Source organism: Takifugu flavidus, chromosome 4 (assembly GCF_003711565.1).
Source record: "Takifugu flavidus isolate HTHZ2018 chromosome 4, ASM371156v2, whole genome shotgun sequence".
Taxonomy (NCBI): domain Eukaryota; kingdom Metazoa; phylum Chordata; class Actinopteri; order Tetraodontiformes; family Tetraodontidae; genus Takifugu; species Takifugu flavidus.
The window spans coordinates 2442157-2461314 of record NC_079523.1 but is presented as its reverse complement, the minus strand read 5'-3'; the positions used below and the strand labels follow the sequence as shown (position 1 = coordinate 2461314).

The 19158-nt window shown below is 44.8% G+C and overlaps 1 protein-coding gene across 1 annotated transcript; it reads left to right on the top strand.

Moving 5' to 3' along the window:
* Window positions 1–17: 17 nt before the first annotated feature.
* Window positions 18–12009, top strand: mst1rb (macrophage stimulating 1 receptor b). Its single transcript, XM_057030800.1, has 21 exons — window positions 18–234; window positions 2102–3399; window positions 4804–4980; window positions 5055–5177; window positions 5676–5846; window positions 6376–6536; window positions 6902–7037; window positions 7111–7247; window positions 7512–7691; window positions 7773–7872; window positions 8123–8341; window positions 8429–8575; window positions 8726–8879; window positions 9034–9123; window positions 9219–9434; window positions 9641–9721; window positions 9813–9994; window positions 10129–10238; window positions 10322–10487; window positions 10605–10741; window positions 11490–12009. The coding sequence occupies exons 2-21, from the start codon at window positions 2194–2196 to the stop codon at window positions 11722–11724; spliced, it is 4128 nt and encodes a 1375-aa protein (XP_056886780.1). The 5' UTR covers window positions 18–234; window positions 2102–2193; the 3' UTR covers window positions 11725–12009.
* Window positions 12010–19158: the final 7149 nt, after the last annotated feature.

Sequence of the window (19158 nt, the reverse complement as noted above, 5' to 3'; positions counted from 1 at the left end):
CGGGGAGGAGCCAGAACAGCCAGTAACAGAGCTACTCATACTGGGAATTCCAGTCAAATCCGAAACCAGAACAGTTTTACACCCTGGGCTTCTCCGGGAAGCTTTTGATTTATTTATTTATTTTTTGTAAAAGTGAACGTAATCCTGAACTTTACTGTCTACAAAACCCGCTGTTCGGGCGCCAAAGAGAAGCAGCGTTTCATCCCCGAAGAGGACGGAGTCTAACCTGCACAGGTAGGCTGACAGTATCACAGCACACACCGGAGTCTTCTCAACTGTGCTGCTTAGGACCATTCATTCTTGAATTTAACTCAGTTTCGGTCCATAAATGCTACGGTTTTTGTCACGATCAGTGAAAAATCCGTTTGTTCAAATAGAAATGGAACTTTATTAATCCGGTTCTGTATAATCCCAGCATGAACTTGTTCATAATCACAATTTCCCCTAATCTTTGAGTGTATTCTTTGTAGATAGACATGAGTCCATAATGCCCAGCCTTAAATATGATTAAAGCAGCACTGCTACACTTCTCCCATCTTTAAAAGCAGGAGAACGAACCTGTAGATAAGAACCATCTAGCAAACATATCACAGGTCCAGAGATAAGGCAGGGCTGAATTATGCTTGCAGGTGGATTCCATGATGAATTATTGATTGATTTCTCATCTGTCATGGTCACAGTGCTGCATATGTAGTGTTGTGTCTGTGATGGGTAAACACAGCACCTCGGGGGGCATAAATGCATAAATTCACTGGGAATGTGTCCCAAACCATCAATTGTTTGAGAAGCAGATTGCATCTTGAGATCCCTGTGGATCCCTATGTGGCGATCGATTCCATCCAGACGGCCATTCTCTCTCTAATTATACTTAACCAATGTACCAGAGAGCAAGGCACCACTGGTGCGTATTGTAACCAAACGCACGCGGTTCAAATGTCATTGCTCCTACTGAAATGCACAGTTGAAGAAATAAGGAGAAAACAGTTTGTCAGGATAGAATAACTGGTCAATGGACATCATCGGGTCATAGAGGACGGTAGAATCCTGTGGAATTTAACAGGCAAAACTGGTTCTGGAGGTGCGGAAGTGTGTTTTTAAGACATGGATGCAGTCCTGGAATAGACTGCTGAATGGAAAAGTTTCAACCATTTGCTTTATTAACCATGAACATAAGGAAAGTCAATCAGTGTCATTACTATGTATACCCATGTCCTGACACCTTTGCCCGAGTTTCACATGAGGCTCCCAATGTTAAAATGTAACGCGCCACTTGGAGGGTTTTATGAATTATTGATGTGTAAACCAGCAGGCATTAAAGATAAATATGCTTTAATGACCTAAATATGGATCATAATTTAATTCTACTCCTGCTGCTGCAAGAAAAACCAACAACTTTTTTTTTCTTCACTTCAAATGGAACGTGTTGTCTTATGAGCATCAGCCCGTGCACATCTTTCCTCATGAACAGCACGAACTGGCTGTGACAGGAATGCAAAGTAGCGAGGCTGCGGCTGCGTGAATACGGCTTTACCATAATGTGTCTGGTTAATGATCCACCAAACATTTGTCCATGATGGAGATCCGGCTCAGCATTTGAAACTCCTGTGTGGAGCTGGCTGCTGTTCCGATCCTGGCGTCCCGTACACACCATGTAATATTATTATTACCAAACACATTGTTTTTCTTGGTGATCTTTGCTGTAATGATTGTTTTATTACACTTGACTTTATGGACATAAGTCAACGGAAGCTTTTTATCTTTTTACGACAGCTCTGTGTCCAATGTCCTCAAATACTTCCAGATTTTCATCATTGAGACACAAACCTGAACACTGCCTCCACCATGTATTAAATATTAAATAGATAAATACATATTCAAATTAATATCTGCCCTTTAGTTATTTGAGGGTGTTTTGCTTTGCAGAAAATAAACTAGATGAGATATATTAAATAATTTTAGACTCCGACATGAGTCAGAAAACCACATGGTCTAGAGTTCACGTTCATTTTACACATAGATCTCTTCTGTGTTTTGCTGAAGATGGAGATGCTCAACTTTAGGCAAAACACTGACATATTTGAACTTGTTTGTCTTCAACCAGGCATTAGTGGCTGCTCTTCAGGATGCTCTTGAGCTGGCAGCAGACCTGGAGGTAACCCCACACAGTCTGTGCCGCTGCACCACAGAGTGGAGATGGTCCACTGGACCTCACAGTGGTGGACATGCGTCTGGCTTCAGACCCTGCTGGCCTTCACCTGGACCACCTCCTCCACACCGGCGCCCAGCCCAGTCAACTTCTCTGTGGTTTACACCATGCCTTTCTTCCAAGCGGGAGGCCCCATCCAGAACATAGTCAACAACTCCTTTTACCAGGAGGTTTATGTGGCTTCTCAGAATGTGATCGAAGCTGTCAACCAGAGTTTGGAGAAGGTATGGGAGCTCCGCACCGGGCCGGTGGGAAGCCCTGAGTGTAAGATATGTGATTTATGCAACACAGACAAGGATCCCAGCTTCTTAGAGGACACAAACAATGAAGTTTTGCTGCTGGATACTCTGTTTATGTATTTGTACACTTGTGGAAGCTCTCAGTATGGCGTTTGCTATTTCCACCAACTTAACTCGACCGGAGAGCCGCCGTCTCTGTCCAAGTGTTTGTATCGAAAGAAATCAAACTCTGCTGCCTACTGTCCCGACTGTGTGGCCAGTTCTCTGGGCACCAAGGTCACGATGGTCGAAGAAGGTCAGACGGTCTACTTCTTTGTTGCCACCACCGTCAACGACAGTGTGACGCAACGCTACGGAAGGAAGTCCTTGTCAGTGCGCCGACCACTGGCCACGGAGGACGGCTTCTACAGCGATGTGCGTGGCCTCACCGTCCTCCCAAGCTTGAGGAATACTTATCATATCGAATATGTCTACAGCTTCTTCACCCAGGAGTTTGTCTTTTTTCTGTCGGTTCAAAGAGAGAGCCCCGATCAGGAGTCATCTCCGTTTCAGACCCGCCTGGGCCGTCTCCCCCGGAATGAATGGGAGATGAAGCGGTACCGTGAGGTGATCTTGGAGTGCCGGTTTGAACCAAAACGCAGGAGGAGGACTGTGGGTAGTGAACCCTATAAAGATGTGGTCTACAATGTGGTCCAGGCAGCCCACTTTGGCAAAGCAGGAAGGGAGCTGGCAGAGGAGTTGGGGGCAGAGGAGGAGGATGATATCCTCTATGGGGTGTTTGCTGTTACAGATGACAATGGTGTTACCGAACACGACTCGGCCCTTTGCGCCTTCCCCGTGGACAACGTGAACAAAGCCATCGCAGACGGTGTGGACGACTGCTGCCAGTCTGGGCCAGAGCAGCTCTCCAGGGGGCTCTGCCATTTCCAGCCTTGTGAGAGCTGCCCACACGAGGTGAGTTTAAAGTTGTGACTGTTTCATTTCTGCTCTGTTCTTCTTCCGACATTTGTATTTTTGCTAGCTTTGCACCGCCAAGAGCTGGAGCAGTGTTGTGGTAATCTCCTGGAAAAACAGGCTATTTTTGGGCTTTCTCCATTATTAATGTATTAATAATCTAATTATCGGCTTTTCGAGGGTTCAGACCCAATCGCAGATGCTGAAACTCTTGGTCTGGGAACCTTTAAAGTTTATGTTGGGGGTGATGAGAAAGAATGTGGAGCTTACTGCTTTAGATGATTCATGTGTTTCCAGCAGTGCATCAATCAGATTGGGAACTAAAAATAACAAGCACAGTTTCCTTCAAGCGCGGTTATCCTATTCTTAAAGATAACTATTTGTTTTTAAGTCTTAATCATCTGGACATTAAGTCATAAATCAGTTAAAACTGTTTTTGTGTGCCTGAGTCTGTTGACATTCAAGCCACATACATATTTCCCATAATGCCATTGTTGTTTTAAATGTGATCACTGTTTGGGTGGTAGGATGCAGTAAGACTTCCTGTTGCCTAGTTTGGAAAAGGTAATTTTTTGCTTTTTTTTCCGTTCCTCACGCCCGAGTTGGTCTTTTACCTCCGTGTCTGTGATTTTATTCTCTGTGAGCTGTCTTACAGAAACACAATCACACTCACACAGAAACAAAAGCTGAACATTTCCCTCCTCTAATTTTAGCTGTCAGATTAAAACACAAAGGCCGTTTTAATTAGCACGTTCTCTGCTTTAAATGTTATTTTGACTTTTTGTCTTCTGTGGAATTGCTTGGAAAGACCAACTTCTCCCTTCAGGCTAATTATGATGTTTCAGGTCAGTGGGATTTTCCACCCTTCTGAACTCCTCTTTTTGCATTTCTTACCGATGAAATGTTGTTGCCTCCGAACCAATAGGATTTTGGTACCTGTCATCACCCCAGTTTTCAATTTTCAGCAGCTACTATAATGAAACAAATAATAAGATAAAATGAATCAACTCCTTTAGCCTTTAATCTGTTTTTTCATGGCTGCTGCAGTGGGTGATTCCATCATTGCATTAAGGTTCTGGTTTAAAAACAAAGTTCTGGCCCGTGTGATTGTTCCTGCATCTGCATGGATTTTCTACAGCTTCTGCATCAATTCCCCGCGGTACTATGACCTCCTCCTATAATCCATAGACATCCAGGCCACCTTAATTGATGCTTCCAATTTGCCCGTAGGGAAAAATGTGAGACAAAGGTTGTTTGTGTCAGTGTGTTTGGCCTTGTCCTGAAATCCGTCATCTACTGAGGACGATCTGTAAATGTCGTTATTGATAGTGCTACATTAGCATCTTCTGATCACTCCTGATGTTGTATTGAGCGAAACTTTATTCTGATGTTTGTTTGTGCCAGAGCATGGAGAACAACGCCACCTGCAGAGACCAGCCCACCATGGTGTCAAAGCCGTACTACAGGGTGGATCTCTTCAACAGGCAGATGACAGACGTCCTGCTCACGTCTCTACTGGTCACCACCATTGAGAACAAGACGGTCGCCCATATCGGCACCTCCACTGGACGCCTGCTACAGGTTCATCTTGATTCATGAAATTTACCTCAACTTACATGGGATGTAATAATAATCAGATGTGTTTTCGTTGACAGCTTGTTCTAACAAGATCCAGCCCCATTATCTTTGCTAATTACTCTCTTGTGGAGAACCAGAGGGTCTCATCGATCGCTGCTGTTTACTCATCAGAGTATCTTCTCTTTGTGGTTGGAGACAAGGTACAGCAAAATAGGCTTGCCTTTAAATAAGAGTAAAAGCATCATATCACACAGAGGTCTGTGAAGATGTACAATGTCGGAAAATGTCGAGAGCATGAAGCAACATTGGTGTCAGTTGAGCTCCAGCTTTATGTGGAGGTTAAACCATGTTCTTTCCTGCATTCCTGCCCAGTGCATGCTGGGATTGGTGTATCCCCTGTGACCTGAAGAATGACCCAGTGTCTAAAGAAAATCTATACATTTGGAAAGGACTGAGAGTAATCTCATAGGCCTTGTCGTGCATTTAATTCATTAAATCAATCTTCAATTGTCTTAGCTTGTTTGATTTCATAGGAAATCAATAGCTGTCTGTGCAATAGTGGTGGGTTCTCTTTTCCTGACTCTCTGCTCATTAGGAATATTGAGGAGGGTTTTTCATTCTATAAGTATTTTAATGATTATTTGATGGTTTTATATGTTCCCATGTCAGCATGTGACTTTCATAATTTTCTGTTTCAGATGATCCAAGTGCCCCAGAGAGGACCAGGCTGCCAGCACTTCCTCACCTGTGCCGTGTGCCTGACGGCGCCTAAGTTCATGGGCTGTGGCTGGTGCTCTGGCGTGTGTTCCTGGGAGAGCGACTGCGACCATCACTGGAGGAATGATTCCTGTCCTCCTGGAATCACGGGGGTGAGCCTTCCTTCAAGTCACAAACATAGAATTTCTTGCCAATAGTGTTGGACTGAAAAAAATCACCAGATGTAGAAGTCAATAAATGCACGTTTATTAAAAACTCATCAGTAAGTTAAATCTGATGAAAGAACAGCAAAAGTACCAAAAGGCAAAGAAAAAAGGGCTGGAGACTCCAGGGATTAGGGGAAAAAACTCAAAGCAGCTGCAAAGGCAGGCACAGGTTACAAAAGGTGAAACAAAACGTGCAGGGAACTGGAGACTGGCTGTCTCTCAGACAGAAAAAACAGGCATAACATGCAGAATTATCTGGAACCAGAGGGAAACCAGCTCCAGCCTTTGAAAGAGAATTGATTAGTCACTGGCTGCAGCTGGTTTAGATGCTCCTGCGGGACTCCTGGTCGGATGAGCCTGATGAGGGTCTCAAGAACAAGAATAGGAAGAAGAAACAGGGAGAGAGAGGATGAAAACACGTCACAGAATAACCCAGAAAAGCCAGAGCATGACAGACATGTATCTACTGACACAGTTCTTCCCCCGGACTGCTCCTCCTGACGGTCAGACAGAGCTGACGGTGTTCGGTTGGGAGTTTCAGTCCCCTTTGAGACCTGCCATCACTTCCAGAACCCACCAAGTGCGACTGGGACAAACCGCCTGCACCGTGCTTCCTGCCAAAAGCAATAACAGCCAGTGAGTAGACGTGCAGCTCCTGTTCTTCTTCATGAAAGCATTTATTTCTGTTGATTTTTAAACAGACTTGTTGCAGCCTGAGATCAGAACTCAGGGTCGTGGTATTAAAAACGAGTGGCACACATGCTGGCCTCATAGCCTTGCACAGTTTTCTGTTCCTAGCAGGGATTAAAGGCTCCAAACCCACCCTGGACCAACCTCTGTGGGTGGTCAAAATTTTCCTGACCCTATGAGACGCATAAACGGTCTTAGTTTTCCTCTCCTATAATGTTCATGTCCAATAATTTACTACAGAGTAAGTAAAGGTGAGACGTTGTGGAAGTTTGAATATTGATGTTACAACAGTGTTTTGTCTTGCTTCCTAGTCTGGTTTGTAAGATTCGCATAGGGACGATGGAGCTGTTCAGACCCGTCAACATAACAGTCGAAGTGCACGAGGACAAAGCGGAGGGACGCTACTCTATTGACGGGAAGGCGGAAATGTCGGGATTCACATTTGTGGTAACGATCACTAGAGTTGCTACTATTCAATATCTTCATCAAAGGTGATAACAGCAGAATAAAATCCCTCCAGATACCCAACATCACTGAAATCCAGCCCAATTACGGGCCCCGTATTGGGGGAACACTCATCACAGTGACTGGATCACACCTGGATTCTGGGAAGACCAGGAAGGTCACGCTCAATGAAGTGCTTTGTCCGATAAAGAGGTCTGAATGTCTCCCTGTAGCTGGTGCATGAGCTGGAAGCCTTACATAGTTGCTAAGCTAAGCTAAGCTAAGCTAAGGAGAAGAGTTTATGGCCACATTTTACTACAGTGGGGCAGTAAGCGAACATTTTTGTGTGGAATAATTAAAGGGATTGACTTCCATAGACTGACCTGTCTTATACAGAGTATATTCTAAATGCTGACGTCTTTTTTGTGTAGTACAGTAGGCTTAGCTTGTAATTAACATTCCTCCATCTCTCTGCAGAGTCACGCAGCCCAAAGGCAACGTGTCCTCCATCATTTGTCTGTCCCAGCACATCTCAGAGGTCAGGGATGTTCCGCTGAGCGTCTTCATCGACAAGTCCCCCATTCTTACCACAAAGGTGTTTTATTATAAAGAAAACCCAACGATCACAGCCGTCCTGCCCGACTGTAGCTTTGATAGGTAAGTCGGTAATTTTCTCACCGGACACTCAGTTTGTCTGTTCGCCGGCCCAAAATAACCAGTTGTTTGTCTGAATTGCAGGGGTTCGAAGATTGTGATTGAGGGGGAGAACCTGGACTCTGTTTATCGCACTATCGTCCGCTTCAAACCCAATGAGAGCCATTTAAAGCCTGTGACAAGGGTACAGTGGTCACCATAATGCGCTGGACATACAGTAGATACAAATTAAAGCAGTTTTTAGAGTTACTTCATTTGCCTTTAGCTCCCTGCTGTGTTTATAAACCTGTCGGCCAGTCCAAATGTTCCGCTCCCCGACCAGAAAGGTTTATGTTGTGTGTTTTTGTGTTGCATCGTCGTGTCTTAAATATTCCATGTGCCTATAATTTTTGGTGTTTTGCGTAACTGAGGTGACATCATACTTTTCTCTTCAGGAGTGTGTTGGGAATTCCTCTCCAACGAAGATGGAGTGTTTCACGCCAGAGTTTCCCAGGGACGAGACGGAGGAAGGAGAGCTTTCCTTCGACATGGACGGGGCTTTGGGACTTTGGAATAAGGAGTTTTCCTACCACCCCTACGGCCAGCCCATACCGTTTGAAACAGAGGGACACGTGCTGAGTTTGTACCCGGGGTTTGATGAAGTATCGCTACATGTGAGTGAGCCCACCGAGGCAAGAATTAAAGCGACACCGTGACATCCATCAGAGTAGACGTGATCCTCGTGCCGCCTCTGTTCCCAGCATCAGAAGCTGAATCTGGTGAGCTCCTGCATGACCATCGTCATGACCATGGCTGGTGTCAACTGTGATGCTAAAGTCCTGGACAATGAGATCACCTGCAGGATCCCCAAAAACATGAGCATCCCCAGTGAAGGGCTGCCAGTGAAGGTCGGGCAGAGTAGCGGGCCAAATTGAAATCCTTCATTTCTCCTGACCGGCTCGTGTCAGACAGAGAACACAGCCAGGGTCAGTGTAAACAGCTTCGATAATTATTAAGCTGCCGTTTTCTTTTTTTTGTCTCTGGACTTTGATTTCCAGATTTCCATCAATGGCCAGATCCACAACGTGGGCACGGTGGTGAGGGTCAGCAACCACTACATGGTGGGCATCGTCCTGGGGATCCTGGCTGCTCTGGTGGCAGGGGCGGTGCTGGCCTTTCTGGTCATGAAGCACCTCAGGAAGAAGAAGAAAGGTGGGCCGCTGTCCTCCCTCTGGACCTTGGCCTGACCTGGGAGATTTGTAATTTGTGGAAGTCTTTCAACTAGAACATCTTTGTCACCGCTGAGGACGTACAAGTGTTCCTCCGCAGAGTTGATGATTAAAAAGAGTTATGAAATCTTTTTCAGCTATGATGATAGAGAACCGGCTGTCACAAACTGCCACCCGCTCCGGTGCCAATAATGTAGAGATGATGCCTGTTGGAGACTACAGAAGAGGTGGCTGTACATCTGTGGGATTTCCTCTGACACTTATGGACCCCTCCTGTTGGACCTTTAAAGGACATCTTACACCTTGTCTTGTCTTTTACTAGTGGCGACCCTGAATCCTCCCACGCCCCTGTCTGGATCGGCGGGCTTCCCAAGCTTGGCTTATGCTACTGGCAGCATCGATCCCACTCTCACCCCTCTCATTCCCCCAGACAAAATCTCCATCTCAAATTTTAGGCCGGAATTGTTGGAAGAGGTGAAAGATGTTCTAATTCCTGCAGAGATGCTTGTTGTGCAGCACCATCGAATCATAGGAAAAGGTATAAAAGTTCACAACCGTTTATCTGAAACAAAATGGGCCTCGTTTGTGCAATCGTATAATCTATCTATCTATCTATCTATCTATCTATCTATCTATCTATCTATCTATCTATCTATCTCTATCTATCTATCTATCTATCTATCTATCTATCTATCTATCTATCTATCTATCTATCTATCTATCTATCTATCTATCCATCCATAGGTCATTTCGGAACTGTCTATCACGGCTACTTTGCAGACTGCAACAGCAGAGAAATCCACTGTGCTGTCAAGTCTTTAAATAGTGAGCAACATCTGTTTCTTTGATCTTGCGTCGGCTTTCTTCAGATTGTTTACCTTTAAATGGAATCCTTTCTATATGTATAATTCATCAGGAATAACAGATGCGGAGGAAGTGGAGCAGTTCCTGAAGGAGGGCATCATCATGAAGGGCTTCCATCACTGTAACGTGCTCTCTCTTCTCGGGATCCTTCTGCCTCAAGAAGGGCTCCCTCTAGTGGTGCTGCCCTACATGAAACACGGGGACCTGCGGCACTTCATCCGCTGTGATAAGAGGGTGAGGAGAGGAGAGGGCGGCTAAACTAAAACCATGGAAATGAAACTAAAACCATTTGGTCATTACTGTGCAGCTTTTCCAACTGTTTTGATTCAGCCTTTTTTCTTTTTTAATCTGTTTTGGATTGGCTTTAGAACCCTACTGTGAAGGATCTGATCGGCTTCGGGCTGCAGGTTGCCACGGGAATGGAATATTTGGCCCAGAAGAAATTTGTGCACAGAGATCTCGCTGCACGCAACTGCATGTAAGTCACGGACATGTGGGGAGCAGCAGCAGCGGCATCTTTCCCACTAGGCGCAAAAATGCTGTTTCATTTTCTGGGTTCAGGCTGGACGAGTCGTACACGGTCAAGGTGGCAGACTTTGGCATGGCCAGGGATGTTTTGGACAAAGAGTATTACAGCGTTCAGAATCACAGGAAGGCGAAGCTGCCCGTCAAGTGGATGGCCATCGAGAGTCTACAGACCCAAAAATTCACCTCCAAATCAGATGTGGTGAGAATTTGGAGCACAACCTGATATAAGAGAGGAAGATGCTCCACTGATACAGTATGTCAGCAGGCTCAAGCCTGAGAGTTCCTGTAAAGACTCTTCCCTCCCTCTCTGACGCAGTGGTCCTTTGGTGTTCTGATATGGGAGATGCTGACCAGAGGAGCGAGTCCCTACCCAGACGTGGACCCATATGATATAACACATTACCTCCTGAGGGGCAGGAGGCTTCCGCAGCCTCAGTTCTGCCCTGACCCTCTGTAAGAAAGACATTTTGTAAATATATATGTCATTTCCATTTTATTATGGATTTATATACTGCAGTAATGGGATTTTTAATTTGAAAAGAACAAAGTTCCCACACTAGGATGATGTTAGACGGGCCACTCAATGTCAGAACTGTACAGTGGCTCCTGACGAGAGTTTCTTTGGGAGTTAATGTGTACGTTTTCTTGACGCTTTGGAAAACACTGTAAGTGGGGCTCCTATAGGGCTCCTCACTAAGGAATAACCAGCATGTCGTACTGCTGTAATGATAAATCTGTTCACTGTAAGTTTTTAAACACTGACTTACAGGCTGACAGTGAATAAATCATCCATTTCAATTCTTTGTCAACTCAGGCTTTATGATACGGCCCTCATGGGTTAGGAAACGTGTCGCCCAAGGATGGATGTAGAGCACCATATGGCACCTTTAAACACATACGGTGACCTCTTTGAAAACAAAGTCAAGAAAAACACAGCTGCAAACCTTTCAAAATGATTAACACTTATTTCTGTACAGCAGTGCAATTTTATTTCCTTTTTAATTTGTTGCTTTCTCAGATTTGTGCCTTGCTGCCAACTGGTTCCAATTAGCATCCTTTCATTTATCGTAATAATAAAACCAGCCTTGTTGTTTTTAGATGCATTGGGATGAAACGGTTGTCTGACTTGAAATAAGTTAAAATGATGGGAAAAGAAACATGCTGACAATATGTGACACTGCGGTTCCTGTTGTGCTTCCAGGTATCGCATCATGCTGCAGTGCTGGGACCCCGATCCAGAGCTCAGACCCAGTTTTGCTACTTTAGTGTCAGCTGTGTCCGTCATTCTGTCCAATCTGGAGGGAGAACACTACATCAGCCTGAATGTGACCTACGTCAACCTGGACCACGCGGCCCTAACCTACCCCGCCCTCACCGAGTCCGCTGACGAGTACGACTCCACGGATGCTGAGGATTCTGGATCGGCGTCTTCCTGACCTGCTCCTCTCTGCACTTAAACTTGTACCGCTGCTAATAAAGGGAGCACAAAACACCTCAGTCAGCCGTGACCACAGATCATCCTAGATGAACTAAGTACAGGGACGTTAGAAGGAGTCTGCAGCCCAGCGGAGCTCGTTCACTCCTGCAACAATGTGACAGTCAAGGGCGTCGACAGATTCAAAAGAATCTAAAAGTATTCATTAGACATTTGGTTTCTGTGTTATTTTGTACTAATAAAGCATCCATCCTCGCCTTGACTGGCTCAACAGCGCTAGAACCAAGCTATTTGTGAACATTTCTTATGTTAGCAGCTAATTAACAACACTAATTTGTTAGACTTTCTTCAGAACAAATACAGTTTAAAGGCTTTCAGGCACATTTATGTGAGCGACAGATCTTGTACTTTACCCTGGATCTGCAGATTTTTAATCGGTGTTAGAGTAAACATTACAAATTATTTTTATTACGACAAATAATTCTTTTCCCATGTCTGTGTAGGAGGTTGAGGCAGTTGCAACTGGGGAGGCAACATTTCCCCCTCTATCATAGTGTTGCTGAGGGTTCCAGCAGTGCAGCGCATGTCTAATTATACTGAGATATTTGCTTCTAATTAGTTTACAGAGATGCAATTGTTCCGTCTACTTTGGATCATATTGACCATAAGGTTCTCATTTAACGTCACCAACTTTCTTGCGCTCCTGACACACTGTTTTCAAGATAGTTTAATAAATTAAGATATTTATTTGTTTATAGATTTGTTCCCATGCTGTTGAGTAAATTTGAGAATTTATTCAAATTTAAATCTGCTACTTGCTGTTTTTATTGGACCAGACGTCCACCAGGGGTCAGTATTCTGCCACAAATGATGGTGATACGCGTCAACATACAACACAAACACTTTTTGCATAGTAACACAGCAACACAAGATCTCAACCTTAAACCCATTTAAAAAAAACAAACAACACAGTTCCTCTGCCCATCACTTTTTACTTTAAACACCTGACAATAAATGACTGCGTTTTCCAACCCACCCATTAACAGGTTTGTGGTGCACACACCACAGCACAGATGTCTCTCTCCCTCTCTCACACATGCAAACGAACATACAAACCACAGAGAAATAAACATAAGTCTTCTCTCTTTTGTGCTGCCAAGACCAAAAGTCAATCCCTGCATGGTGGACTCTTTCATATGCCAAAGGCGTGTACAGCCACTGAGGCCAGCAAATGTGTGTGTGCGATCGTGAAGCTCTTATGTAGCAGACGGCAGAAACAAAAGCCACGAGGTGTCTTTTTCCTTTTTCTCGCCTCGTCTCTCCCTGTTGGCACTTTGGGAGCCATGAAAAAGGTGCACACTTCTTGTGCAAAAGGCCGGTCACCGCTACTCTCAGTGTCTATGATTTCCAGCATCCTGGCCATCAGGCTCCATGCACGAACGCTCCTCTTCTGTACCTTTATTTAGCTGTATATTTATAGTCCGTGACAGCTGGTGTCCGTTGTTAGGAGAGCAGTAAATATTTAGACATCCTATGTGTAATATGACTGCGTCATTGCAGGCTCTATGAATAACTACTGCTCAAACGTGTCAGAAGTGTTCAAAAGTTTGGAAGGAGAAGAAGGAACGTGTGAGACCTGTGTTACCTGTAAGAGCTGGGCTAAATATTTCTGTTGATGGCAGAAGCTCACAAAAAGGAGGACCTGGAGCCAAACTGGGAGTCCGTTGGGTTTCAGCAGGACTCCGTGTGAAAGGTGTCCTGTGAAAAACCCGATGTGACCACCACGTAGGCCCCTCATCTTTTATTTCCCAGCAGGAAACAGTCCAAATGAGCGGAGACAGACACGGGTTCACCTGTTAGCCTGGGCAGATTCCTTCTGTCCATCTTTAGTGGCTGATCCTGGATTCATCTGCAGTTGTTAAAAGGACTAAAAGGCGCATAAATTAGATGCAAACATCCTGCAAAATGAGCCCTACGAGGTTTTAATGTGCTCAGTTTTGCAACCTTGCACTTTCATCTCAACACAACCAGCAAATTACCGACTTTACGAGGGACTCAAAACCGTTTTGGCAATATTAAAGTGCTCGGCCTTTAAACGGAGGCTTTTGAGAAAGGAAAAAAGAACAAAATATTGTTGCACCTCTTTTGTTCCTAATTGTTACCTCCGGCTCTCAGTGCTACTGCATGGTTTGTTTTTTTTAATTTGCTGATTATTATGTAATGAGGAAATACCTTGTGGCTATATGCTAAACACCTCAAATGGCAACAAATGAGGTCAGTCGGAACATATGTCACTATTAGTATCTGGACTCTGCGCCTCCAAGTAAAAGTGTGAAAAAAGGGGTTTAAGAAATGTAAACTGTTCTTTTACTGATCTTTTTAGCTGTAGGTGGCGCTGCAGTGGTGCGCTGATGTGTGAAATGATAATTAAAAAAAATCTATATTGTGATTTACATTGCAATGAACATTTTCATCATGCTAATGAATAAAAGTGACCATGTTTAAACAGCAAAATTCTCCTCAAGCGGGATGAAACCCATTCATGTTTACGCTGTTTACTCCTACTTTTCCGGGATCAGTTTATGGTATTTCGTATGTCCACCTACACATCAACACTTCCCAGTTGTCCCTGTGGGATTATGCTGAGTGACAGTTCAGCCTGCCCAGATTAGCTCCGACTCCTCTGAAATCCCAGAATCTTCCAACACTCTTTCGTGGCCTCCCAGAAATCCTCCCAACGCCCACACCTGAGATTTAACTTTTTCCTGACACCTCCTGGCTGAGGCGTCCTCCAAAAGGCTCCGTCTTCAGCTGCAGTGCCTCCTCCATCACTACCGTCATGAACATGTGGGAGCTTTCAGGGTTAGGGGACCCCTGAAGGACCACTTGGAGACAAGTGGTGGCTTCCATCTTCCCCACCTGGCAACCCTCCACTCACACACTCCTCCTCTACCCCCCCAACGATCTGCAGGACTTTTGATTATGAAGTTGTGAAAAATCCTTCAGTCATTCCCACTTCTGCCGACTTGAAGCCCAACGAGCGGCAGCAGAGGAGAGGGATGTGTTGCTAGGCCGATGCGGGTTCGGCATTAGGAGGAAGAACTTCTCTCTCAGGGGAGACCTGGTCCACATCAATGAGGCATTAATAATTTACACTTGTTTTGTTTTTCAGTTGGAGAAAAAAAATCAAACTTTGTCCAACCTGTGCTGACAGCAGAAAACAGATGTGCTCTGTCCAAGAGCAGCTCCTGAGCTTAAAACATCATGATGTTAAAAATATAGATTTTAATGCTTCCCAGGAGGTCTTTTTTTGCAGTATTTTTTACCTGCAGGACATGGCATAGGTGTATGAGATCATTCCAGACTTGGACAACAGAGACTTTACAAAGCAAAAGCATTTTTAAAAGAAATCTATCATCCATCCTCTATAACACAGCAGGACAATCAAATACTGAGAGACTGACTTACTGCTTCTCAACTTTTAATGTTGGACTTCCAGCTATCCAGACTGAGAGCAAAGCAGGGGGATTAATGATTTCCTGTCCCCATTAATCTTTATCAGGCTGTGGCAGGCTTCCCAGGTGTCCACAGGGAGAAGTAAATTGTAAACTGGAGAGCAGAGATCTCAGTCCTTCAGGTCCATTCACACCTCCGCCCCGGAGTGCAGACTCTATTAAATTGTGGTGTGTGGAAGGTGCATTTAAGTGGTCGGGGTCCTGCTGGAATATGTAATAATGACAGCATGCTCCGATCACTCTGTTGCACCAGTAATAGAAAGTCATGTTTTTTCCTTTATATAGCGCCTGCGTCATGTCAGCACACAGGAAGAAAAGGGCGGCAGCAGGTCGGAAAGAAGCATATCGGGCCATGTTGGGTTTCCACTTCTTTTGGCACTTTTGTTGATTTATTACCTGAGCTGGGAGGTTCCGTTAAAATCAGCTCCTGTTGCTCTCATTTGTTGCAGGAATTTCAATCAATGGATGAGGAGCTGATGCCGTAATAACTTTCTGTTTATGATATAAGGAAAAATGAGAGGGAATCCCAAAACAACAGGTTAGACCAGCTGAAGGCACCCTGCAGCCGAGCCCAAATCAGTTAATATTATTTTGGTTGCATTTTGCATGTCTCAATGTTTGCAGGCATTAAATCACAGAGGTTGTTTTTAAAGTCAACATCTAAAACACAGCTGGGAAGATATAATTCATATCACCTGAATAATTTAAGCAAAACGCCTCCCGAACAGGATCTTGATTAGTGCTTGTCCTTTTGACGGGGGACACGTGCAACATCTGAAATGCATTTAAAAGAAATGGGTTAAACACACTGTGAGGGGAACAGCTACCACTTGGAGACATTGTTGTTACATTTTATTGCTGAAGAACTCCTCTAAAAATCCTTTTGGACACTGTGAAGTGATATTACCACCCTGGAAAACTGAGCCGAACCTATCAAAAAAAGACTCTTTTTCCATGCACGCACTGTAATAAAGCTGAGTTTCTTGTCTTGGAAGATATTAACTTCTTTCTTTATGTTTCTGAAAGCACCAGCAGTAAAAGAATGCATGAAGCAGGAGACTGCTGAGATAATGTACAGATAATCCCCTCAGTGGATATAAATAGTTGCAGGTAAAGACATTTTTTTATTAAAGCAAATATTGAGTCGCTGTTTGTTTAGTCCCAGGTTCATCCATCTTCTTGTTTTGTCACTAAGGAGGTGACAAAACTTTATTTTCTCTCTTTAAAACTACATTTTTTTTGTTTTCAACATCTGGGTTATTTTCTGATCTAACACAAAAGCCTTTTATAAAAAAAAACCAACAGATTTCCCAAATAGAGCTTGATATAAACCTCGAACCTGGACGCTCATGAAGTATTAATGAAGATCCTGTAAAACACTGTAAAACTTTAAAGGTTTATTTTCTCTGGACAGAATGGGCCTTTGGGCCACTTTTCCTCAACACACAGCATTAAACAAAAGAAGCAATATGACATTGTGGGAAAAAAAGGAAACCACTAATTTAACTTTGAAAAAAAAAGTTGGACCAAGAGACAGAAAACAAGACAAAATAAGAAAAGAAAAAAAGAACAAGAGTGGAAAAGTCTACCCCACAAAAACAGGTATTTCAAAGTAAAACTATTGAATGAAAACCATTTTCCCAACCCCAAACAAATCAGACGTCTTTGTTTGGCCATCAGAATAAAAATGGAAGAACAGCTTCCAGCGTGTCGGCGGCTGGTTCCAGGTTCCAAAGACAGAGTTCAATTATGGACGTCTTTGTCCCTGTCCTGTTCCTTCAGCCCCGCATTGTGTCTCCTCACGGCTCGAGCAGAAAGAGTGATAAGCCCGTCCTAACGGACACCAAGTGGTGTGCAGGGTGATAACTCTGCAGCACAATGGGGGGGGCGAGAGAGCACATATTTGGCTCATCTGTGTAATTGTCACGCTCGGTAATGGCGGCTTTCGCCTATTGTGCCTCCAGCTTTGATGGAAATTTCTTTTCGCCCCTTCATCTTCCACGTGCGTTATCTCAGAGGGACCTGCTGATGTGAGAGACAGCCCAATTTCCTCCAGTAATCATATTATCATAGCAGTTCATTTGCTCCGGTTAGTGAAGTGACGCCATTAGGCTGGCTCGGCTTTAACGGGTTCGACTCGACTTCTCGGTAACGGCCGAGTAAAAACCGTCTCCTGAACTATCAGATGCATCCTAGTTTCGAGTACTTATTTCTTTTAAACAGCTATAACTCTGCAAATCTAAAGATGTTCAAGCAGCCGGCGTCAGACTCTTCCCTCTTCCTCAGAAGAGCGAGACAGGTCTGCACACACCAGGGTGTTTTTAATGCATAGCAAACTCTCCTCTCCCCAATCCTCACACCCCGAACCACCCGAGCAACTGTTTACCATTCATGCTGATATATGTAGGTCTTGTATATTTCATGCTTTTGTGATCGGAGGTTCCCATTCGTCACCAGGAACACTGTGTCCTTTTCCTGCTGACTAGGGCGGCGCACAAACCTCATGAAGAAATCATCCGTCTTGCAAATCCTCCCAGCTTGTCACTTAGCACACTCTGCTTGCTGTCTATAATCAATAACCCATCAATGAGCACCACGTCCGGGGACAGCAATCTAACTGCTCTTCTTGTTTTCCCTCTTTTCTGCGCGAGAGTGCCGCGGCGGCACCAGGCCGACGCTCTACCTCGCGCCGGCATCCATTTTTAATCATCGTATCTGGCCTCGCCGCTGCTCATCAAGTGCCCCGGCCTGCTGTCAGAGTCAGGGCTTGCAGAGAAGGATGAGAGCTCTTACTGCTGCGATGTGGAAATAGATGTGCCTTCACAGCTGCCCACCTCTCCTGCGTGTCTCTGGAGTGGCGCACTTTGTGACTGTTACATAAGGCGCTCGCAGCAGGCTCACATTCCGCTAACGTGCCCCTCGATTTGCTGGATCTCTGTCTAGGATTTTTCTTTAACAGCGTTTTCCTATGAGGACGGTGGAGGCCGCAGGTAAACGCCGTGACCTTACATTAAAGAGGCGTCACGTGTTGGAGACTTCCCGTGGTTTCGGTGCGCGCCTGAGTCAACGCTGGAGATCGCAGCAGATGGTGCCGCCTCTGTAGTGGGCTCAGCGGGGGGCTTCCATGGGACGCCGCAGACCTTTCGTCAGTGTCAATAATCCAGAGCAGGTCTGGTGGTTGGAAGGTGCAGATGGAGAGACGCCACCTGTGACGCCACTGCTTTGGGATGAGAGTTTACATGAGAAATAATATGAGAAGTAATAGAGATGGTCTCTAATCTAGACAGCGTTTGTGTGTGTGCATCTAGCGTGCCATCAAACATGGCGGTGCATCTACAGTGGTACGTGGGGGCGGGGCATCTAATGAGCGATTATACTGTATATGTATTCAATTATACTTACAGAATGTACTATGTAAACATATGACCATCCCATGCCATCTAATGTCTCAGTTAGCCCCCCGCAGTGCAAATACTCTCCCTTCATGCTTTGCTAATGTTACAAATGATCCAAGTGGAAATGCACCATCAAACCGACGGCTCTGCATATTTAATTAAAGCAACAGTGTCCAGAAGCTGTTACTGCTGACAGCTGTGGCGCTGCTAACCACAGCGCTCATGGAGGTCCAAAAGTGAAACTTTCTTTTAAAAAAGAAAGGTGAGTGATGCGTTTGGATGTTTAAAAATGTGATATCCCGACGCTTTTCACTGGCAGAAGACGAGGTAATGCCAACCATCCCTGCGCACAGGTGGCAGCCAACGCCTCAGGAGCCGAATACAGCAGCGGTTGTCATGGAAACAGATGACAGATTGATACAGACAGGCTTACAGCAGATTGGGGCCCTGTGGTCCAGCGTCTTTCATCTCCTTAAACATAAAACGTCTGCAGTCAGGGGACCAACTGGGATCCCAATCGAGCTG

Coding starts and splice junctions, on each gene's coding strand:
- mst1rb (XM_057030800.1), top strand. CDS start 2,194: ATGGTCCACTGGACCTCACAGTGGTGGACATGCGTCTGGCTTCAGACC. Junction 4,981..5,054: donor CCACTGGACGCCTGCTACAG/GTTCATCTTGAT, acceptor TTTCGTTGACAG/CTTGTTCTAACAAGATCCAG. Junction 7,873..8,122: donor ATTTAAAGCCTGTGACAAGG/GTACAGTGGTCA, acceptor TTTTCTCTTCAG/GAGTGTGTTGGGAATTCCTC.